This window comes from Solea solea, chromosome 3 (assembly GCF_958295425.1).
Source record: "Solea solea chromosome 3, fSolSol10.1, whole genome shotgun sequence".
Classification (NCBI taxonomy): domain Eukaryota; kingdom Metazoa; phylum Chordata; class Actinopteri; order Pleuronectiformes; family Soleidae; genus Solea; species Solea solea.
Genome location: NC_081136.1, coordinates 2,733,164 through 2,757,812, shown reverse-complemented (window position 1 = coordinate 2,757,812; position 24,649 = coordinate 2,733,164). Strand labels below are relative to the sequence as shown.

The 24,649-nt window shown below is 38.2% G+C and overlaps 2 protein-coding genes across 3 annotated transcripts in view; both read left to right on the top strand.

Annotated features, from left to right (window-relative positions):
* The first annotated feature begins 820 nt into the window (after nt 1-820).
* On the top strand, nt 821-5,180 carry ssbp1 (single-stranded DNA binding protein 1). The gene is made up of 7 exons (XM_058624841.1): nt 821-901; nt 1,998-2,057; nt 2,157-2,214; nt 2,344-2,484; nt 3,705-3,792; nt 4,475-4,563; nt 4,671-5,180. Exons 2-7 carry the CDS (start codon nt 2,031-2,033, stop codon nt 4,712-4,714), a joined length of 447 nt encoding a protein of 148 aa, XP_058480824.1. The 5' UTR covers nt 821-901; nt 1,998-2,030; the 3' UTR covers nt 4,715-5,180.
* A 1,206-nt stretch (nt 5,181-6,386) lies between these two features.
* The window catches only part of creb3l2 (cAMP responsive element binding protein 3-like 2), a 30,489-nt gene continuing 12,226 nt past the window's right edge, over nt 6,387-24,649 (top strand). The window contains exon 1 of one of the 2 annotated variants that reach the window (XM_058624826.1): nt 6,387-7,383. In XM_058624826.1, the coding sequence (XP_058480809.1) occupies nt 7,285-7,383 (99 nt within the window). In that variant the 5' untranslated portion in view covers nt 6,387-7,284. The remainder of the gene's footprint in view (nt 7,384-24,649) is intronic. The other variant, XM_058624825.1, reaches the window with a different exon arrangement.

The window sequence follows — 24,649 nt, the reverse complement described above, 5'->3', positions numbered from 1 at the left end:
AGCTAACTATTGTATCTAAGCAAGTTAGCAATTAGCTATCTATTTAAGATAGTTATCTATCTATCTATCTTTCTATCTATCTATCTATCTATCTATCTATCTATCTATCTATCTATCTATTTATGGTAGTTAGCTAACTATTGTATCCAAGCTAGTTATCAAATTAGTTATCTATCTATGCTAGTTAGCTAACTATTGTATCTAAGCAAGTTAGCAATTAGCTATCTATTTAAGATAGTTATCTATCTATCTATCTATCTATCTATCTATCTATCTATCTATCTATCTATCTATCTATCTATCTATCTCATTAATTATAAATGTTTAGCGTTAACTCAACTAAACCTTTTAAAGCCTTACTTGTGAACTTGTGGTCAAGAGGCTTCAATTTGTTATGAATGAGGACTTTTCCCAACTCAAGTAACACTAGTGAAGATTTTGTCTCACACTAGTTAACTAGTAGTTACATATTGTAGGTTGCTGGTTAACTGAAGACACCAATAGGCGCCCCCTAGTTAACATCAAATATTTTGCCACTCACTAGTTATTTTAAACCTTACTAGTTTGGTCCAGAATACTACTAGTTAGGATTTGGGTGCTACTAGTTTGGCACTTGGCATCCCGATTGACCCTCCAGCTGGAACTAGTTCAACACAGGGTTTGTTCAGCTCGTTAGACAAAATGCAGTAGTTGTTGTTGACTAGTAACAGAAGGAGAATACTTAGTAGTACTAAGCCTACTACTAGTAGTAATCGTAGTATACGCTCAAAATTGTTTTGCCAGATGTTTTGAACAGGCGGAACTTTCAACTCAGTTCCGGTAGAGTGTCGGATTTGTTTCGTAGGAGGACCGGAAACAGCGTGAGGTTACTGACTGAAGTCTTTCCGAGGTGCAGCACCAGGTGAGTTTATAATAGTATATAATGACAGTATCTGTGTGTATTTAAAGGTTTTTTAGACACAGTTTCAAACTAAGAGAGTGTCGTTTCTCCGCTGTTCATTTGCCGCTACACGAAAACCTAAGTACGCCGAGAAAGACGTTCATTTTCTGGACTTTATTTCGTGTCGGCATCCGGTGGCGGGAGACCGCGGGACCCTCGTTGCTACTGTGAGACGGCGACGCTTTGACTTTGACCAAACCCCGTTCAGGAAAATGTACATTTTTTCGCTGCTTCGCCACAGCATAAACACACGGCTTATTATACATAAAACGATTAATGTAAAAGTAGAGGAGCCTATTTCAATACAACATTGTTTTTACCATATAAAAAAGTCCAATACATGCTTATTTTGGGTCACATCAAAAGTCATGATTTCATGTGTTGAACCAAGTGGCTTCAAATAACTGAATTTCTTTAAAATACCACAACATCAATAATATTCAGACTTTAAAGGGATATATATTTTTGAGGTGTGTATGTGTTACATATATATATATATATATATATATATATATATATATATATATATATGTATGTATATATATATATATATATATATATATATATATATATATATATATATATATATATATGTATGTATATGTGTATATTTTAACCACTTAACAAAAGGCTTCTTTAACAAAATACATGCTAGTTTAAGAGAACACCGTCTTAAAAACGTGTTTAATTTTGTCATCCGACTGCTTTTTTAAAGGGAAACTGTAGAAACACTCTCCTGCACCAAAGTCCATAGAGAAAATCAGTGTTTTTAGCTCCCAATGACACATGAGCTGCTGGTCTACTGCTGCCTCATGTTAATTGTGTTTCACTTTGGCAAATCCGAACAAATGTTTTCAAACTCCAAGGTCACAAAACAACACATTTTAACGTATTAATGGAGGCAGCAGTGGGTCGACAACTCCTGTGTGCTGTGGTGTAAAATTGGTGGTTTTCTCTATGGACTTTGGTGCAGATTATGGAGTGTTTATAAAATGATACAGACTTCAGTTTCCTGTTGGAATACATCGATGTCACTAAACTGCCGTTTTCTTTCTAGTTTCTAGTTTTTTTTGCTGTTTGTGAAACAGAGATGATGTTGAGAAGTGCCACTGCTCAGGTGAGAAGGAAATGGTTATTTTTTACTATATATATATATATATATATATATATATATATATATATTTATTTCCTCATGTGTGTTGACGTTGTTTTTCAGATCTTCAGACAGGCGGTGAGATGCATGAACACAGACACCAGCCTCATCCTGGAGAGATGTGAGTGAAACTGTATGAGAACAAGACAACGCCAGCCTGTTCTTTACTCATTTAATATACAATACATTTATCATTTTGAGAAGCTTTAATGGGCTTTTAAACTTGACTTGACGTGTGTCCGTGTTCCAGCCATAAACCGCGTCCAGCTGTTGGGCCGCGTCGGTCAGGATCCCGTGATGAGACAAGTGGAAGGTCGGAACCCCGTCACCATCTTCTCGGTGGCGACAAACGAGATGTGGCGCTCCGGCGAGGGAGAGGTCAGCTCAACAGGTGCGACGTCTTCGATATATATGAATTTTATTGTGCTTTTGTTTTGAAAACCAGCTCTACTTCCTCTGTCTGGTTTTTAGGTTTAGAATAACATTTCAAAATAATAGGTTAATCGTCAATAGTAGATTAGAAACAATGTGCTTTTTAGTATTATAAATATCGGTCAGCGTTGGCTCAGTGGTAGACTGGGTCATCTTTCAACGTGAAGGTCGTAAGTTCGATCCCCCGGGCTCTGCTAACTTTGTTATAAGTGTCATTTATCAAGTTCTGAGAATATAAAATGCGTACTTTGTCATAATTGGACATTAATAAATAAGAATTTGCCAATTAATTAATCGATTTACTCTGAAGTAACATTCAGGACCATGTTTTTATGTTAAAACTCCACTTCTTCACACACTCGCACACAAAAATGTGAAGTATTTGGAGCGGTTTACAAACACGCGTGTCAAAGTAAAAGTCTTTCCCACGCTGTGTTTCTCTGGTTTATCAACAAGTCAAAATGGCCTGACCTTCATCCTCCTCCTGGTTCTGAAGGACAAACTGTGAATAAACTCACTGATTAAAACTCTCTGTTTTCAGATCAGGGTCAGGCATTAACTCACTCTTTTCTCCTGAATTTTATTTTGGTGCCTGAGTGTCTGCGTTTTCTTCAGGAACCGCGAATGTGAAGGTTCTTTGTAGCCTTTTTGGGTCGAAACCTAAATTATGCCATTGCCATTGAAATTATTCAGTTCAAAGTTTAGTTTCTTCTTTGGATAACATTGGATATAATTTGTTTCTCTGTTAATCTGTGAACAAATGTGAGTTAATTTATTTATTCAAGTTAAATCAACCAAATAAAACAGCCATGGGGCCAAATGTTGGCTTTTTTTTAATATTAAATATCCTTTAATATTTTATTACAAATTTATAATCACGTTTTATGGATCTCATTTTGCTTATCGTGATTTAAAAGAAACAGAACATTGTCTCAGTGTCAATAGAATTTATGGAGCTACATAATGCAAAAATAATAATATGAAGCTGTGGAGAACTTTGTACTCGTTTTCTGCCACTAGAGGTCATCGTTGCATCAGAAAGTGAGATGGTAAAAGTGAACGTTGAACATAATTCAGTTCATGAAACGCACCCTCAGCTCCTCGTGTGTCGAATAATATAATAATACAATATTATTTTACTGTCACGTGACTCAACGCTCGTTCTAACGCTGTCTCCAGGTGACGTCAGTCAGAAGACGACGTGGCATCGCGTCTCTGTCTTCAAACCTGGTCTGAGAGACGTGGCCTACCAGTACGTCAAGAAAGGGTACGTGTTTTTATTTATTTTAATTTAATTGTATTTTTCCCAAGGAGATAAAATGTTATGTCCTTCCTGCTCCTCCATTGACCATAACCTCACTTAATTAAACAAATAAAATGTGGACGTCTATTGAAACACTGCAGAGGGAATCAGGTCAGACATTACTGTTAAGTGCTCATAAATGTCAATATGTTACCACTCGTCTACATTTATGTTTTGTTTTAAGGTTTTTCAACTTTCAAAACAACTCGCAGATATGGAACGATGTGTTCCATATCTGTAACACCTTTATTTTGAAATTCTGTCAAATATATCCACACAAATATTGTCGTTTCAGTTTCTGGAACGCAGTCTGCCTTCAGATTTCTGATTAAAATTAGAACGTGCCATTAATCGCTTCATTATGTTGTGGTGACTTCACCCAGTTTTAACCCTTAAGAGTTCCTTTTAAAAAACTTACTAATTTGTTCCTAGTGGCAGAAAATGTCACCTTCCCAAAAACTGCTGTAAAAACATTATATATTGATGTTTTTTCCACTTTAAATGAGTCAGTCTTTTAAAATTACTTCAGTCTGAAATATTCTCATATATATATACACACACGCGCGCACATATATAAAAATTATTTTTTATTGGAAAAAAACAAACAATTTCACAGTGAAAGAGGCTCAAATCTGGTGTCTTTCAGGTCCAGGATTTTAGTGGAGGGGAAACTGGATTACGGCGAGTACGTGGACAAGAACCAAGTGAGACGCCAGGCTACAACCATCATCGCAGGTCAGTTTACAAAAAAGCTAATCCACACGGGGGCGCAGATTACACTATGTTCTGCTACGAGAGAGTAAAAGCAAACATGTTTGTTTGTCTCCTCTTTGTCTTTTCAGACAACATCGTCTTCCTGAGCGACAACGTGCGAGACAAAATCTGAACAGCTTTTCCTTGTTTTTCTATCTTCTTGTTTATACTTAAGGGGGACAGATTAAGATGTGACACACTGATCATGTTTGACTGTAGTGCACTCCTACAGTATGTATGTGTGTATATATATGTATAAATATAAAATCACTTACTGACGGTCATTTTTATTGTATATAATGTTCCAAAAATACACTTAATGCCAGTTTTCTCAAGCTGTGTGTGAGGGGAAAAACAAGTTTGAGGGATAAAAATACACTTAAAATGTTTCTCATGAGGTTTTGGAGCAACTTTCGCTCATTATTAATGACGTTATTCAGCATTTTCTGTGTAAAAACTGAGTCTGTTTAGGATTTGGACAATTATTCCAAGATGTTTTAACTTCTGTCTCCTGTGTGTTTGGAATTTCTCTATTTTCTGTTCCAGTTATTCTTCATTTCACTGTTTTCACATCATAAACTGTCTATAACAATGACAAATCTTCCTATATTCCTGCTTATTTTTCCTTCAAACACATTTTTGAAGGAGAAAGACACATCTCACTTTTTTGTGGAAATCACACAGGAAAGACGATATAGACGATTATACACAAGTGGTTCCAGCCAATAATTTCAATAGATTCAGGTACATTTGTGGTTTTATTTGAATATTGAAGGTTTTACAAAACATAATCTCATAATTGTGACAGTATATTGGCTAAAATTCTTATAAAAATGGTAGTTTGAACTCCCAGCAGCTAATTATTGACAAAGTTGTCATCTTAAAGATCAGATTCATGCTGATAAAGTCACAGGTACCAAGAAAAATAATGAGGATATTTTATATGCATAAGAGCTCTGTTATTAAACTTTAGATATCTTTTTTATTTCATTGTTATTTTCTTTATTAAACCTCTTATCACACCTTTTTTTCTATTATATTTACAGTGGCACACATCGCACACATTTTTTCCCCTTAATATTACCAATGTCAAATAATAACAAAAAAACAGCAATAAATTCCAGACATTTTTGTTTTTAACTGGCTTAAATGTGAGCAAAATGTAAAATTCTCTTACTTTTAAAAAAAAAAAAAAATCGTCACTGCTGTTTCCTCGACAACGGGGGCGGGCCCTTCACTTCAGAGGTATTCTTGGCCTTATTTGATTGGTCGCAGTAAAAAAAAAGATGATTCGCTGCTGTCACCTGTCAATCAAAGTCAGCGGAACGGGCTTTAAACTCAGGAGACGCCTGATAGGTCATGTGTGAGTGTTGTGGGCGGGGCTCTGAATTGGAGTGGGAGAAACCTGTGGCTTAGTCAAACAAGAAGAGACAGAGTGACCGGAAATGTTGGGTATAATTTCTAAATAAAAGCTTCGGTTTAACTTTTTTTTGTTATTTTAGATAAAAAAAATGTATTGAAATAAAATGAGAATTTATTATAAATACAGTTATTTATTACCATGATGCACACATTTATTTTTATCACTCGATTTAAAGCTTAACTTTAGACACAATGAACTACTTTTTAAAAAAATAAGTAAATTGATTTTAAAATAAATTGAAATTATTTGTTTATTTTATTAGTTTTTACTAATTTAAGATATATTATTTGCTAGATTATGGTGGAATAATCAATTTCCATCCCACACACGTGTACATATGTATATTAAAATGTTTTATTGATTTATTTCCTATCGTACATAAAATCAATTGACACTTCATAAATTTTTTTCCTTTTTCTTCCTGCAAGCATGTGTAAACCTGTGCTTTATTGTTTATTAACTCTTTAAATGTGCTATTATTAGTAGTAGGAGTAGTGGTAGTAATATTGGTGCTTGTAAACTTGTAAAGAAAAGGAGGAATTGTCTTAACTCAATTATTATTGTATAATTATTAGTTGTTAGTATTAGCTGCTTTTGTTGTTCTTGTAGAAGTAGTGTGTGTGTAAAATCAATTGGCCGCGAATAAATGGATGAGAGCTTTATTTTGAAATCAAAAACCGGAAGTTTGGGGTTGTTAGCTATTGACGCTAGAAGTCTCAAACTGCTGGAAAAGACGAGTCACTTCACATTTTTAACCTCACATTTCATGTCCAGTGTGTTACATTTTTTTAAACAGCTGTTGACGAGTGTTTAGTTAGTCTAAATATTCGGTTTATTCGGCATTTTTAAAGTGAAATATCGGACATTTTCCTGATCTCTCTGGGTGTGTTTTTAAAAAATGTTGACTCCGCCCACGCATTCCTGAGTGTCTGTGTTTGAGAGGAGGAAGAAAGAAAGAAAAGCAAAGCAAAGAGAGGAGAGTGGAAAGTGTCTGTGTGGACACTGAAGCAGAGAGGAGGAGATGATCAACAACAGCAATAATAACATTAACTCTGAGTCTGAATTCTGCTGCTGCTCTGTCACACGTTTATTCTGAAAACAAACAGCTGGGACTTATTTTTTTCCTTCCCTCTTTCCCGTCCTTCACTCAGAGAAGTTGCTGGAAACTTTTTGGAGCTGGAGCTGGGTTTCCAGTTTGACTAAAGCACCATCACCACTTCTTCTTCTGCTGCTGCTGCTGCTGGAGGAGAAAAACAACAAGAAGAAGGAGAGGAAGAAGCATGGAGATGATGGACAGTGGTGAAGCGTTCCTTCACTGGGACAGAAACCTCAGTGAACTGTCTGAGGCTGGAGAGATTGACTCAGTGCTCTACCCCAATGTAAGTGATTCACCCTGGATGAATGGATGAATGATGGATGGAGGAGTGTGGACAGACATTTGCATGGTCACATTTGTTCAATTAATCACCTTTATCTCACTTTAATGAAGATTTAATGCAAGTTTGTGTGTATTTGTATTCTGGTTTTTGCCACCTTTTAAGGACTGCGTATAAACACTGACCTTTCGAGGACCCGGTGTCCTCGTAGTGCCAAAAATCTGGACAGAACCACATTTTTTGAGGTTCATGTTGCACCAGTTAAGTTAGTAACTGGTTAAGTTGTATAAATGAATGGGAGCCAATGCAGTGTCCTTACAGAAGTAGTAAACATGCATGTGTGTGTGTGTAGTGTAGTGTCTGGTGCCTTGCTCTCCTTTCACAGCTTGAGCCTTGGGGTCCAGGATGCTGGGCTTACTCATCCTCTGTCTGTTATTATATTATCTGTTTAGATAGAGAAATGAGAATATTTTTGGGGCTTTTTTTGCACAAAATCATTGTACAGACATGATTTGATTATGTGACGTATGGGAATCAGCTGCAGTGTAATTGTTATTTCAGTTGCTTATCTGTGAAAAAGACTCACATCTGATTAGAAACAATAATATTAGTTATTTTTCTTCAATAGTAACTTAGTAAAATGACAAGTCAGTTACCGGAATAGTTTCATCTATAGTCGACTTATTCGTAAAGACAAAATAAATCAAGCTTTTATGATATTAAAATTTAAAAAGTTGTATAGCCTCTGCAGTTTAAAGCACATTTCCCGTGTGTGTGTTTATTTTATTTTCAGTGATGTGTTTGTATTTGAGATTATCACAGTGAAAATACACTGAAAGATTTCAGACTCATTGACGTTTTATTTTTTCTAAAGCGAGGGATTGCTCCTGTTTTCCATCAGCAGTGGTGGCTCTGACTCATTGGGGGGAGGGGGGCCGTCTGGAAGAATAGACCCCCATTTATGTGTAAAACAGTGCTTTTTGGACATTTTGAAGATGTTTACCACCATAAACTTCTTTTTTTGCTGTTGTTTAATTAAGAACCCTTATGGCTCAAGAGGCTGTTTAAAACATTTAATAACAATCCCATTTAATCTGTTTTATAATGCACTGGCATTGCAGCCACTGGGGTTCCTCTTTCAAAATAAAAGACCCAGTGTGTGCCCAGATTCCAGGGTTTATTTAGGGTGTGTGTGTTGATGGACGCCTGCTGTTGAATGCATTACGAGACGACCAAATTCTTCCTGGTGCAGTTTATACCACATTTTTGATTCCCAAGTTATACAGAAGGGTTTTTTACTATGTTAAAAACTTAAGTTTTAGTTTGTAGCATTTATGTAAATTGCTTTATGCAGAATGCCACTTTTCAAGCCCCTGGAGGTTTTTTTTAGGCATTTTCTCCCTCACATTGTCTTTCAAATTATAAACAGTTCACTTCAGTTCCCAGGTTTATTGTCCCTCAAGGGGGAAGTTGATTTGCAGTTGACAAAACAAGAACAATACAAGCAACAAGCAATTTAAAAAAAAAAAAAAAACATAATAAAAAGAGAGTTAAGCTATTTATTTTATTGTGAAACTTGCAAGAGTTGGTATAACATTTATTTTGGTGTGTACTATATTCTCCTTAGATTCCTTTAGAGGCCAACATTTTAAAACATCTTCATCAAAATTTGTCTGGCACCTCCAGACACAAATTATTATGTATGATGTTAAATATATGTTATTTCCGAGATTATTTGTGCAGTGCCGCTGTACGACAAAATAACTACAGGTTATTATAATTATACGTCGTCTCTCTGGAGGTGAATGTGCAGAGGTGGAAAGAGAACTGAAATAAAAAGTAACTCTATTTGTAAAGACAAACCTTTACAAGGTGTTGTGCTGACTAAATAAAACATGTAAACACATAATGTATCAGTCAAAATGGGTCAAGGTCACAAATACTGGTAATTTATAATAATTTCTCACTCACTCAGGGACCTTAATTAGCGCCAATTCACCTGCACTCATCACTCACTTGACCTCTGTAAATGTCCTCTGTAAATTTGTCTATACCTATTGAGACACACTATTCTAAGTTGAAATTAAAAATATACATTTTTTTTAGTTCACAAGAGAAGTTACAGCTAATTTAACAGCCATGCAGGTAAAAATAAAAATAAAATACCATCTTCAAGTGAAGTTAAATTAGTATAACTTCATTTTTTGAGTATATAAGCAACAAACACACTGTTCTTTCTTGTAGATATGGTCATTTTAAGTACAGTGTGGTGAAAACTGAAAAGTATAGGACCTTTAAATGGCCCTGTACAGTTATGTAACTTGAAATATTTTATGTGTGTCTTGCAGCCATATGTGTGAGTTTGGCTCACACTATGAATGTGTGTGTGTGTGTGTGTGTAGACGATGGGGGGAGTGGTTGGGTTCACAGGGAAAAATCCAGCTGGTTTCAGGATGGTAATCAGACACCACAGGATGAGACAGTATACACACACACACACACAGAGGTTTGCTCAGCTGTAATTGTCAGGACTCTGCATTGACTTCCATTCATTTTGGATGACGATCTAAACAAAGTGATATTATCCTAAACCCTAACCTTAACCTGACCACAATAACAAGGTCAGTGTCCTTAAGAGGTAACAAATACAAGCACACACACTCAGACACACACTTTGGCATGTGTCTCCTCCTCTAGGAATAAAAAAGGTCCAGACAGGTAAAGACTTGTGCTGGAGCTGTGAATGTGGGACCTTCATTCACATCCTGAGGCTACAGATTCTGTCTTCTCTTGTTAAATGATTTAATATAGCATTTGTGTGTTTATTATGGAATACTCTTGGTATCTTCTGCAGACACCGACTGTGGAACATCTCTGCATCTTTGGCTCACTGCTGAACGGAAATAGTCCGAGCTGGAATTATTGAAAAACTGTTGTCAACTCTTTGTTTACTGTGCTGCAGCTAACGTTAAATGTTAATCGGTGTTTACCGAACCTGGAGACGATGATGTTCTCGAATGTCTGGTTTTTGTCAGTTTGAATGATGAGCAAAGAAACCAGAAAATATTCACATCTAAGAAGCTTGTTTTATTTATTGGAAAAAAACACTTAAACTGATAAATAGATTATCAAAATAGATTAATTTAGTAATCAATGAATAATCGACTAATTGAATAATTGTTGCAGCCTTCTTCTTAACACCAAGCCTCAAAATGTCCATCTGGACTTTTTCTTTTAACCATAAAATGGCCAGAAAATTGTGCTTTTGTATATCTGTCAATATCTGGCACAATTTACTTCATGTTAAAATAGTGTATTAACAATTTAAACACTGTAGTTGTACACGAATGCCAGATTTTGTGTGTTAAACTTGAAATTTGAACAGTATAACACATATTTAAAATAACATTTGTATGTCCAAAAACCAGGCCAGAAAATGGAAACTATGTATGTTGGGGAAAAAAGGGCGACGGTAGCTCAGTCATAGAGTGAGTCGTCTTTCAACTCAAAGGTTGTGGGTTCGATTGCCATTCGAATAACCCCATGTTGGCAGCGTGTGAGTGGGTATGAAACCTATTGGTGACTGGCAAAACCGACGTGTAAAGCAGCTTTGAGTAGTCATCAAGACCAGAAAAGAGCTAAATAAATACAGACCATTTACCAGATAAAGACAGCAGTGAGACGCTCTTTTTAGCACAGTGAATATTCTATGTATAGCAAAGTATGAATAGTATGTGTGTGTGTGTGAGTGTGAAGCAGCCTGAGAAACACACTGTTGAGTCTTTGTTCATTGACCTCCGGCTGTGGGTCGGCTCTCACTCTCACTTTCTCTCTCCGGGGGTTTTGTTGACCTGAGATTCCTCAGGAAACAATGCAAACCTTCTCCCCCTTTTTTTTTTTTTTTTCGTAGTCTAAGCCCCTCCCATCCCATGCGGCTCACGTCGTCGCTCTTTAAAAAGGCCTTTATCGTGATCCGGTTCTTCAGGTTTTTGAAGAGCGATTCTCTAACATCAGAGAGAAGGTGGAGACTTTGTTGCGTTTCTTCTTCTTCTTTAATCTGCACAATTAATCCCAGACAAATCATGGCCAAGTAATAATAGATATTATCTGTGCGTCTCCATGACGTGAAGGAAAACAAAGCACTGGTTTCATCACTTAATCGTTCCGTTTACAATGTTCAGACAGCAGAGGCTGGTTTTTGTACTTCTAAATTTATGGTCAAAGGTCAAATAAAATGCAAAACTTTATACGAGCAGATAAAACATTTTCATTTTTTTTGACAGTTTCTATGTTAAGTTTGAATAAAATTCAGTTTTTCAGGCCTTAAATTTAATGAAGTAAAGTAAGCCTACTTAATATTTTCCTCATATCAGAAGTGAAGTGGCTCAATCATCTGCAGCAACGTCAGCAAATAGACTGTGACACACAGAGAGAGAGGGAGAGTAAGAGCAGCAGGAATCTTTAAATTCCATCTCCTGCGCCACTTGCTCGTACTCGTGTCTTTCCAGAAAAAGGAAAAGAATTTGGCGTGTGGCTCTGCACATGGTTGCGTTCACGGAGAGGCTGACAAAAGTGAATATTTGCTCTGTGCAGATGCTCCAGGGCGTCTCAACTATGTGTCCTCTTACATAAGAGCGCGGCGTATAAATCTATGTCAAGATAGAGAGAAAGTCTGACTGCGTACGTCGCACACCTTTTATTCAGACACTCACATATTTATATACAGTACTGTGGGAAAGCCTTCAGTTCAATGCTATATATGAAATAATACCTTCCAGACTCCAGACACAGAGATGGTTCGTGGACATTTTTTTAGGGTCCCCAAATTCAATTTTTGTTCAGATTTATGTGTATATCTTTTAAAGAACATGCATTAAATGAAGTTGACCTAATTATTTAATTCAAAATAAGTTCTCTTGCCACAAGTGACGTTGCCATCTTGAAAAAAGTAGTTCCAAAAGTAGTTAGATATTACACCTCACCATAACCTTTAATTACCAGTAACAAGCTTTTTGTTCTTATTTTAAGAGTAAGCACAATTGCACATCTTCTGATGGAGGACGTTCTGCAACAACTGTCTTACATTTTGTCCAGTTTTGTCTCGTCATCATTCCAGTCCAAATGCCAGTGATGACAGAGTTTGACAGACATAAAAACAACAAAGCTGCTGGTGTCAGAAGGTTTCTGCACAGTACTGTATACTGAACACCACACACACACACACACACACACGCACGCACAGATGAGGGTAAACAGTTGGAGAAGTGTGCTCACTCACAGCACAGAGCCTGTTCTCCAACAGGGCAGGGCATCCTGCTCACCGGTGGCCGCGCTCTGCCTCCGTCTGAATGCTTCATCTGTCTGCCGCTGTAACGTGAGTATGCAGGGAGGGACGTCACACACACTCGAGGACATTGAAAGAACCCCAACTTTATTAAAGAGTAACTTTTACTCTGACTAAATCTTAAACGAGCTACTTTTTTACTTTTAACTTGAATACATTTTTAGTTTCCACCTCTGATGGCGACCCCACGTTTAAAGACAACAAACAATCCCGACCCAAATCACAATATCAACATACATGTCCTTATATCATTTTATTTAATTACAACTTTAAGCATTTCATTTTTAACATGTACACATAAATCTGAACTAAAAGTAAACTAAAATTTTTTTGGGCACCCAATAATTTCTTGCAAGGGTCATGACCCCAGTCTTAGAAAATCTCTGCTCTAGGAGTCTTTGAGTTTTGTCGTGAGAGCAGATAAATAACAAACAAACTTTCACACGTTGTCAAAGGACAATGACACGCGTTCCCTGTTTAACCGCACTCTATTTTTATCTCGGCCTGTGTTCGTGCGTCTGATGATGAAACTTGTGAACGTCTTAGTATGAGAGCAGGTGTGGTGCCGGATCTTCAGGTTGTTCATCCAGTCACCGGCAAAATAAAGGCTGCACTTACTCAAATACGGTGACAAACACTTGCGCTATTTGTCATTGCGTCAAACCCAAACCGTCATCTCCCGCATAACCTGAAATTCAAGCAGGTTCTGTCTGATTTTTTAGATTAAAGTCCTTCTTTTTATCATGGGATTAGTTAAAGTTTATCTGTGTTTAGTTCTGGGTGGAACTATCAGTCTAATTTAGAGAAAATTTAAGTGACGTATGTCTGTGGTATCATTTCTTACGCACGTGGGAAATGTTATCATTTCTTACGCACGTGGGAAATGTGTTTGCTTCAAATTGTGTAATAGTTATACATACATGTATATAAGTTGTATTTTTGCATGACTGTGGACATCCCTGTTTACTTTTGCAAGTAACACAGTGCAACGAAACCCAAACTAAACGTTTTCATAGTGAAGTGCGATCTTAAATCGCATGATGCACGTCCGGCAACGATTTCTGACACAACATCGTACAGAAGCGTATTGCATTCACCTAATATTTTTTTTTCTCGTAAAAACAGACCCCGAAAAAAAATCTCAGAAAAACAGACCCCTCCCCCAAAAAAAATCTTAGAAAAACAGACCCCCCAAAAGAAAATTTTGCTAAAACAGGCCCAAAAAATATGTCGTGAAAATAGATCCCCCCCAGAAAAATCACAAAATCAGACCCGAAAAAACATCTTGTAAAAATAGACCCCCCAAAAATCTTGTAAAAACGGACCCTGAAAAAAATCTCCTAAAAACTGATTTTGATTTGTTTTTTTTAAATGATATTGTGATAAAATATTATTTTAGGTGAATGCAATATGCTTCTGTACTTTCGTGATGCCGTATCGCAATTTGCATTGAGCAAATTTTAGCTCGAGTTCAAATATTTGTCCTCCACATATTACCCAAATGTTAACATTTTTGCATTTCTAACGCAATTTAATCTGTCACTTAAAAAATGCTTTCACACCGAAGCTGTTGTAAATGTGACATCTTGATGAGATTTTTTACTCATAAAAGCGTGGTTCGTCTGAGTTCTTCTTCTCGCACTAAAAACATATTTCAATCTGGTATTGCTCTAACTCAAACCACCTGACCATCTCGCAGTATTTCAACTTCAGGAAAAAAAAGTGACAGTGACCTTCACATGTTGCACACATGGAATACCACAAACTCATTTTTCCTCCTTTTTCAAAAAAAATCTGATGCAACTTCTCCACTGATGCTGAAAGTGGACTCAGACTCCAGAGGAGGCAGAAGCCAAGGTAGCAATCAAGAGTGTGAGGGATCATTATGGAAAATCCACAGGAGCCATCGTTCTCGGAGGAAAAGCTAAATTTATCCCGCTGTCTGTCTCTCCTTTTTTCGCTTGATCCCCCACCCCCCATGTCTTTCCTTCAAGGTTCCATAAAAGGCTTTAAATGATTGTAAGTGAGCTTGTGTTTGTGGTCAGGTGGGTGTGGCTTTAATACACGCCCGTCCGTGTCTAAACTGAGCCTGGAAGCAGTTTTATATAGTATCAGCTTTTTTAAATGCTCTTATTCCACCTCTTGGCTGTATCTTTTCTTTGATTATAGAGAAATTAAAAGTTGAAGAATTTTTGAGCGGTTTAAAGTCTTTGAAAACAATCCAGAGCTGAAATCAAAAGAAAATCCTTGTTGCAGAATCAACAGAAACGTTGTCGCGCAGCAGCTTCTACTGTTGCAGGTATTAAACATCAAAGAGTTTTAAATACGCCTGGAAAGTGCTTATTAAACAGTGAGGTGTTTGAGCTGTGATTTACACTTAACTTTGATGGGGTTCTTGTTGCAGCTCACATCCTGTCTACATGTTCAAAGTGTACAATCAAGGCCAGTTTGTGGCAGAAGCTTCTGCGTCTAACGTCTAGTTGACCTTTCCCCCCTCTCCTCCTCCTCCTCCTCCTCCATTGCTCCTGCAGGCTGCAGTTCCCAGTCGGGACGAGTTGACTCCTGCCTAAAATACCAGAAGGTTCTCCCAATTTTCCCCAAAGAAATGTCTGCTAGTTATTCTTATCCAAACTCTTCTTTTCAGTCCCCCCCTACTGTTTTCCTTTTTATATATACCTTGTTTTTACCTACTTTCAGTCGTCTTTAAATTATCCTTAAACTGCCGCCTGTGTGGTTGAAAAGAGATAATGGGGGGTGAAAGCAGAAAAGAGGGAGGAAGAGAGAGCTCTGTACGGTTAGTTTTGTCAATTATATTAAATACTTAACAGTAATTATGATTGTGTAATGAATACTAGTTTTGACAATAGCAAAGGTGTGCATGACAAATGGCTATTATTTGTTTTGAAGTGGAAGTTTCATTTAAGCAATTAGCAGACACCTTTATCCAAAGCAACTTACAAAAGAGGACTAAGCTACGTAGAAGAAGTCTTGGAAAGAAGTCCACTAGATAGGAACAGTGGACTGACCGAGGTTGAGAGTGCAGAAGTGGATCCAAGTGCAGAAAGAGATCGGGCACGGAAGGGGGCGCTAGGACAGAAGATGCTTTTGGAAGAGCTGGGTCTTCAAGAGCTTCTTGAAGATACACAGGGTAGCATATCTGTTCTGGTAGCACTGGGTAGGTCTTTCCACCAGCGTGGAACACCTCATGAAAAGAGTCTGGAAGTACAATAAGTTTGCTTATAAGTTGTGTCTGGAAGACACTCCTGAAGTTTGATTTCTGGATAAGTTTTCTGTGTATAGATAAATATAGCTTGGTGTCGTCTGCGTAGCGGTGGATATTTTCCAATAATGTCGCCTGAAGGAAGCGAAAAACCTCCAAAGCCCTCAACTTATACGGCTTAACTTTGTGCCCTGATGTTTTCAGAGATACTTCCTGTCCTGGAAAAATAAAGGCAAAAAGAAAAAGAAAAAAAGAAAAAATATGTTGAACTTGGCAAATCATCTCCGGCGGTGTTGGCAGTCAACAACAGCTGGTGAACTCTACATACCGTTTAAAAGGGAAAACCTTCATCACTCCTTACTTGACTTTTTCATTTGGAGGGACGAAGACAAGCTGGTTTGTCTCAGCTCTCGTGTTATTGTGTGTCATGTGTAGGATAAACAGAGGCGTTGATGCATTCTTCTGTTTGGTATTCATTCATTCGGAAAGCTCGTCTGCTCCGACACAGGAAGAGCCACAGCTCGCCTAAACACGTTTCACCAAGTGTTTGCCCTTTCTGGTGGATTAACAAGTTCACTGTGGGAGTCGCAGCAAGACTCACACTGACCTAGTTTTCCCCCGGCAGGAAGTGGACGGAGGAATCTTTTTTTTAGTATTATTAAAAAAGAACCTTGGAGATTTTTGCAGCCACTAATCCTAAACCTAAAAGGTCTAAAAACACTTGCCGCCTATGTTAAACTTTGTGATCTGGAATCCGGAAAAGTTTGAAAATGCTGCTGGTGCCATTTTAGATTGACTCCAGAGTTCCAATTTAGTCTGAACAGGCAAAAATTAAGAGCTTGGTAAATGATGAAGCACAGCTGAGAGCAAAAATCTGCTGCAGCACTTACTTTGAATTCCAGTTTCACCTCAGACCCCCACATTTTTTTTCCATTGTCGTTTGAATGCCGTTTTTGGAGTGGAGTGATGTACAGAGTGGGGTGACACTTGTGGAGCTAAAGTGATTCAAATTTAAGTTAGAAGAGCGAGTGAGTTTGTGCTTAAGGGAGAAATACAAAAGGAGAACTGGTGAGAACTGAGAGTTTTGAGTTCAGGGGTGAAGGAGTTCATGTGTGTTAACGGTTCTTGGCTCGATGACCGTCAGTGTTACAGTGGAGAGATGGAAAAGTTAACTGTGAGTGTCTTATAATAAGAATGCAGAGAAGATTAAGTGAAAACAGCCTCTGCTGCGTCTGTCACATTTAATTAAATCCATCTGTGTTGCCGTAATTGAATCTTTTCATGGTTCAAAGTATCTTTATTATCCCCATATTTAGAGCCCTGATCACCTTTTGATGATATTGTGTTATGGCTCTGTGGAGTAAACAAAGAGAAATAGGAACTAAATCTTGCTGGGTCAGGTGTTCCGCCGGAAGGAGAAACTGTTTTTAACCGTGAGAAAGTGAGAGACAAATGTTTGTATCTCATGTTTGAACACAAAGGGGGAAGTTTGGAAGCCTTGTTTGCCAACTATTAACAAATGAGACACTCGGCACTTCAAATATGACATGATATCCAGGTGCAACATCTTATAGACTTAAAGCGTCGGCTTATGTTGCTTTTCCATGATACAGTTCTTGGCTCGACTTTGCTTTTCCCTCAGTGATAGTACCTGGTTCCAAGGTTACAAGCGGGCCGATACTTAAATGTGACATCACCAGACTAGCGGCCGCTGATCTGGTCAGAGAGCGCCATCACTGGATGAGTCGTGCATGTGACGCCTGACACAAGAATCAAACCCAAAGAACATTACAGCGAGCCATGTGGTCCGTCCACATACCGAGCAGCAAGTACACCACCGCCCCGATGTTTGTGCGTTTGTGTAGCGTATAGAACAACAAGTCACAGCGGTTTTGCACACTCGTGCTATGAGGACGACACCCACGACGTGCCTCATACCCAAACCGGGTAGAGTCGAGCCGAGTCAAGTTGAGCCAAGTAGTGCTAGAACTGTATCATGGAAAAGCGCCATAAATCTCTAGTCTACAGGACCTTTAACCACAAAGCAAATTCAGTAAAATGCTAGCCTGGCGAACACCAGATTGCACCTCAAACTCATTTGAGTCTGTTAGTGTGTAGTCACCCCCCACTTCCAAGAGGCGTGACCAACAGATACCTACAACCAATCAGAACAACAATCCTGATGACGTACGCAGAATGATGTAAAAAAAACCAATGTATCAACAAACGTGCTTGTTGTAGTTCTCTAGGCTCTGTAGTAATGGAATCTAAAGACTTTTTGCCTGAGGGAGCAACAGCCAAATCAAAAGAGAGTTGGTCTTTGGTTGCTGCCTCTAAAAAACCCATTTGTCATTGGTTCCTTTTTTTAAAGGAGATTCAGTATTTGCCCAAAACGATGTGTGTCTGCAGTGTTAAAGCCAAACCCGGCGAGTGAAACACCTCAGTTAAAGTCTTAAAAGGTGTGGTCATTTCCTTTAACTGTCAACTGTCATATTTTGTCAAATTGTACTCAAACATGAGCCAGTGATGCAACAGCGAAGCACTTAAGTACACATTTGCTGCAGACGTGTGAGTGTTAGTTTTTTTTTTACAATGGTTGAGAGGAAAAAATGTACCTCAGGCTTTGGACTGAGAGGAAACACTTTGGTATTTGGCATCAGGTCATGATGAGCGAAGCCTCATACTCATAGTTTTGTTGGTGTAAATGCAGTGCAATGTGAAGTCATTGTGTAACATCTGGAGGGTCAGTTTGTGTGGAGAGAGTTGGGGGTTGTTCTCAGTGATGGGTCAGCGTGACAGACTGGAAAGTTTACATTACTGTGCTCTTATGTGTGTGGGTGCAGGGGGGGGTTTACGAAGAGGGAGGTGGGATCTTTACAAGAAGGGGAACCCAGAGGGAGAAAAAAGTTCTTCTTTTTCCATGTGTCAGGCCAGACTGCACATCTGTTTTTTTTCTGTCTTTCTTTATCGTCTCAGTCTGTGGTCATTCGTCCATGTCACCATTTCACACACACACACACACACACGTACAGACATGTGCTATCATATCTCCACAGCGTCCTTCAGATAACAACGGAGTCACAGTTGTGAACTTTGACTCGACACTTCCTATTTTTAGCACGTTTCCAGTTGTGGCTTAGCATAATATAGACAAACTGAGGCCTTTTCATCGTGGTTTCTGGACTTTATTTTTGTTCTTAATAGGTTTTCCGTAAACATGCCGTTGTTTCAATGAAGTCTTTATACATATGCATATAACGCCCCCAATATGACCCTTAATGCTTTTGTATATATTACCAAGACAGCGGAGAGGAAGACACAGGGTTCCCACAAATCCTTGGAAGTTTATAAATTAAAAAAAGGAATCTCAAGGCCCTTGAAAGTTTTTGAAAAGACATGGGTCATTGACAGTGATGATGCCACCTACTGTTTCATGCCCTGCATTGCTTGAGGTATGTAGACGAGGCCTACGCAGGACAAATGTCCAGTCATAATTACTAGTGGTGTTGTGGACACTGTCCACTGTCTCTTTCCGACCGCTGATGTGAGATTCCGTGCTGAACAATGAGCGAGTAAAGTTCAGCAAGAGAGCAAATGACGACGTGATGCCTGGGAAACGAGAATTCCAAGATTGCTGTCTCACCAATGAAAATTACAAAGACTGACTTGCCCTTCCGTCTTAAGCTGTGTCAGCACGTTCTATCCTTGAATTTAAGGGGAACTAGTCCTGGAAAGTCCTTGAATTTGATGTCAACCAAGGTGTGGGAACCCTGAAGATATCGAGTCTTGTTGTTGTTGTTGTTTCCCAAAGTTACATATTGGTCATATACACAAAAATTGAACCGTTTTATAATCATTTACGACACCCAAGGCGTTGGTTCTGTGTGAATAAATTGAATAAATAAGGTTTTTTCAATTGAATTGAATTGAATTGAATTGTAATTGTACGAACCCTGAAACCTCAATGAAACCAGAGACTGAGGAAAGATATTGGTGTCAAACAGGAAAGTGGGATATTTAACAATTGTAATAAATCAGCTGTGACTCCTGCCGCATCCAGAGTGTGTGTGTGTGTGTGTGTGTGTGTGTGTGTGTGTGTGTGTGTGTGTGTGTGTGTGTGTGTGTGTGTATTCCTGTCCTCATCTGTGGGTGGAGAGTAAACAATTGCCTCTCTGCTGGACGTCACGCCTCCTGTTTTCCGTTCTCACATCCTGTTGTTTACATCCGTTACAACCATTTCTCCACCTGCGTCACATTTTTGTTTGGTAACACTTAACATCACACTTCATAGTATGGTCATAGTATAATAGTAATACGTTGTAATAAGGAAGTAATATTTTCCTCATATATATATATGTCATCTTGTGTCTGTTGGAACCACCAAGTAATGGCTTGAAAAATGGATGTGGAACATTCGGGTGAATGAATTTCAGTCGAGGCAAGGCAGTTTTATTTATAAAGTATATAGTTTCGTACAGAAATGCTGATTCAGTGCTGTACAGAAATATTTTAAAACAACATGGAGGCAGCATTTAACTCAAATACATAAGAAAATGTATTAAAACATAAGAAATTGGTAAAATAACTTAAAATTTTAAGGTGAAAGCCAAAGCAGAATAAAAGCGAGAACAGTTTGTTGAGTGTTTTCAACAGCTGTCCATTAATTTACAGCCATTTTAGATGACAATTACTTTTATTTATTTATTTTATTTTTTTAAACACTGCAGCAACTACAAGGTGTTAGCCTGACGCTAAATGTTTGTTCTTGTGGTCATGCTACCTAAAATAACGTAACGTTCACCTTCACCGTGAATTTTACCATGGTTTACTGTGACACCGGTAACCGTTCACATCTACTGTATAAAAGTAAAAAATACCACACTGGCCTTTTTGTTACCCCTTTGGTAAAAGGGTGATTCTCTTTTTTAGCCACACCTCTGTCTGACATTTGACCCAGCTCACAGTAAAAAAAAAAATCTGCCCTCAGGGTTAGGCGTCTAAAAAATCCTTTCCTTGAAAGTTTTGTTAAAACCTGCAGCGCAAGATAATTTGCACAATCAATGAGTGTAAAGTCCTTGATTGTGTGTTAATTGGTTCTTGTGTGCGTGAAAGCGAACAATTAGCAGATTCATCTCCACAAAATTAACCCTGTTTTTAATTTTAATTGCTGACTCAATTGTGTGAGATGCTTTTTGCAAACTTCCTTGTTTCAACCTCGGAATATTTAGAATATTCCAAAGTTTTTTCCAGGTTTTTAAAGGTAAATATTTGGTGCAAAAATTGTTTAAATACTTCATTATTTTGCATCTAAACTGATCAGAAAGTGCAGATTGTGAAGGTTGACTCAACATTGTTAGAATTCCTCGCATGAGTCGGGATCCGCCAGCGTCACCATGGCGATGAAGTGCCCACCGCTGGAAGATTAAATATGCAAATGTCGTCGTACACTTCATATGTACACATCAAAGTACATATTATGAAAAGTAATTTATTGCATTGTGATCAATCTAAAAGAAAAATCCAAAAGTGAAGTTCATAAAACAACTTTCTTTGTGTTTATTCAATATATATTCAAAATACACTGGTAAAAATGTCAATATGGACTTAAAAAAGGTTATAATTTGCAAATAAATAGAATTTTAGACAAAATAAAACACTCATTCATTGGTTTTCATTGTGATTAACTTGTGAACTTGAGTGAAATGAGTTGTTTGACGGCCCTGAAGTGAAAGTCTTCTCACTTTTCCTCTCAGTTATTTACAGTCCAAGAGAAAAATAACCTTGGACCTTTAATGTTTCTTATGAAGGGGCACGTGTTGGTGAGTTTGACAGTTTGGACAGAACACCGCCCACATGTCTGTGTGTGTGTGTGTGTGTGTGTGTATTAGTGAGAGTGTGTGCGTCATTGACAGCAGTGCACTCTAATTAATGCAGGGCAAGGTACACGCACACACTTGGAATCTAACGCTACACACAGATGACCTTTATGTGTGTGTATTCTTGTATTGTGCACCTTGTCAGGACCAGTAGTCCTCACAATGACCAAAAAACCTGGTCCTAATGAGGCAGAACCTCATTTCTCAGGAACTGATTACATTTAGGACTAAGATTTGATTTGTGGTTTAGGTAAAGATAAATGAGTATATATATAACCTTTGTGTTCTTGTATGTGTGGCTTTGTGAGGACCAAAGAAATGTATAAACCATACGGAGTGAGGACATTTTGGCTGGTCCTCACATCTTTATAGGGCTTTTTGGTGGTAAAGACCTGGTTATCTATCTCGATATCTAAGCTAGTTAGTTATTTATCTAGGAGGCTAGCAACCAACTACTGTATCTAAGCAAGTTAGCAAACTGTCTACCTATTTACATTTACATTTTTAAGCATTAAACGCATTTATTTGAACAGTGAGCGTCCATTGCTAATTTTGTACCACGATGTCTCTGCACCTGGGGTACTGGTCTTAACCACTGATCTACCCAGCACCCCCAGGTAGTTCAGTGGCTAGCTAGTTATCTATCTATTTAACCTAGTTAGCTTACTATCTAGGTAGCTAGCGAACTATCTACTATATCTAAGCTAAGCAGTTTGCTAACTAGCTTATCTATCTATTTAAGATAGGTATCTATCTATTTAAGCTAGTTATCTGTCTATTTAAGCTAGTCTACGAATGCTGTGCACGTGTGTGTGTGTGTGTGTCTTTTTGTCAAACATCTGGTTTGGCTTTTAACAGGAGGAAGGAAGGCGTTACATCATCATCATCAATGCACACTTTCCTCTTCCCTGTTTTTGAACCTCTTTAAACCTGTGGCCGTTAAGTGTTTTTTAGCACACACACACACACACACAGAGTTGACAGTGGAATGACAGTGTTGAGTGGAAGTCCCACTCGCCGACTGATCATTTAGCTGCTTATTAGTGACCGACACAGCTGTCGAGGGTTTTTGTATTGACAGGTTTCACCTCTTGCACCATCTGTTTCTGTGGGATTTTACAAGTTCTCCATAAACAGGAAGCGTCTCTGTCTGCTACAGAAAGTTTTGAAATCCAGAACTGAAGTTTTTAATGACTGCTCTTTAAATAATGCATTTAATGCAGTTATATAATCTCTTTACAATCATAGTTGAAAGGAATCGTGAGCTACCTGAAGATTCCCTGCCCTAGTTTGGTGCGTCTCGGCTGCTAAAGGAGCCGGGGATTGAACCCCCCCAGCCTCCCAGTACTTAGTCCTACTTGTGTTCTTTTTGCCCCAGTTCCAGTTCACATTCCCAGTTTCCCCCCATTGAGCTCCCTGCGCTCTGTTTTCCAGCTGGAGAGTCTCTCGTTACAGTCGACTTCTGAATCACACGTCACTGTGGAGCTGAAGGAGGACAAAGACGTTTCTGTGTGTGTGTGTGTGAGTTACACCCAGCTGGTGACTGACTCTACAGCAGCAAACGACCGTCCTGCCCTTTAATATACAAACACACACACACACTGTACACAGACACTCACATAAGGTGTTCCTTATCCCCTTAACTTAATTGTAACCATCACAACTAAAAGCCCAACCCTTACCCTTAATCTAATCCTTACTTTAAACCAATTCTATTCCCTAAAAGTAAGTCTTAACCCTAAAAAAAGGCCTTAAAGTTTGTGAGGATCAGCTTAAATGTCTCCTCGTGTTCGGCCAAAGTCTTCTATTTATTTAATTTTTTTTTTTTTTTTTTTAAAGTGACTCCAGAATCAGAGACACTGTGGGGTGAAAGTGGGCGGTGTCAAAGGTCACATAAACCCACGAGTCGAAAGCCACAAAGAACTGAGGCGTACTTTTGGTACTTTTACATGTGGTTCTTGTGTGTAATTTACTCCTCCAGTTTAAAAACTACGCCCTGTTTCTTCTGTCTCCCTCTCCCGTGTTTTTTCCGTTTTTCTCCGGGCTGGAATTAAACATTGAAGCCTTTTATCAGTTGATTTTCAGTTTATAGATGAAACAGGAAACGTTCAGCCTCTAAACTAAAAGAGATTTTCAGTGATTCACTCGTTTTTTATTGAAAACAAAACAATACAAGTATTTGCCAATATTCTTTCTTTTTCCTCACGTATTCACTGTTTTAATGCATAAAACCAGACATTTCCCTTGATTATGTTTTTTATATCCTGTGAAGCACTTGGAATTGCCTCGTAGGAAAAGTGCTATATAAATAAAGTTTACTACAGCGTCGACCAAATAATGGGTTTTACTTTCATTACAACCCCAAAAAAACAAGATTAAACGAATGGTCATTTAAAGCCAGACACAAAAAAGCCTCATAGTGCTGAATATTCTATTTCCTGCACGGATTATTTTACGGATTATTTGTTCACGAAACCAAAAGCTTTCAAAACACAGATTATTGCGAATGTGTAGCTGTTTAAAATAAAAATACAACAACTTTACAACAGTAGAAGCTTCCCTCAGAAAGTTATAAATCAGTGCAAATGTTTTTTTTTCCCAGAAATTGGATTTTTTTGGTGACACGAGGATTTAAAGGAATTATTACGACATTTATATCACAGTGACACAGTGATGGACCCACTGCTGGATCAGTGTGTAAATATTTGCCTCTGCCCCACACACACACACACTCAGTGGATTCACAGTGTGCTGGCAGTGTTTGCATCTCACACACACACACACACACTCCTGTCAGTGTGTTCTGCCCTAAAAGGCCATATTTGTGTG

Bases quoted from the DNA above. Each gene is read 5' to 3' on its own strand.
- ssbp1 (XM_058624841.1), top strand. From the start codon at position 2,031: ATGATGTTGAGAAGTGCCACTGCTCAG. The intron at 2,058-2,156 runs GTGAGAAGGAAA...GTTGTTTTTCAG, and splicing joins TGAGAAGTGCCACTGCTCAG to ATCTTCAGACAGGCGGTGAG. The intron at 2,485-3,704 runs GTGCGACGTCTT...CGCTGTCTCCAG, and splicing joins GGGAGAGGTCAGCTCAACAG to GTGACGTCAGTCAGAAGACG.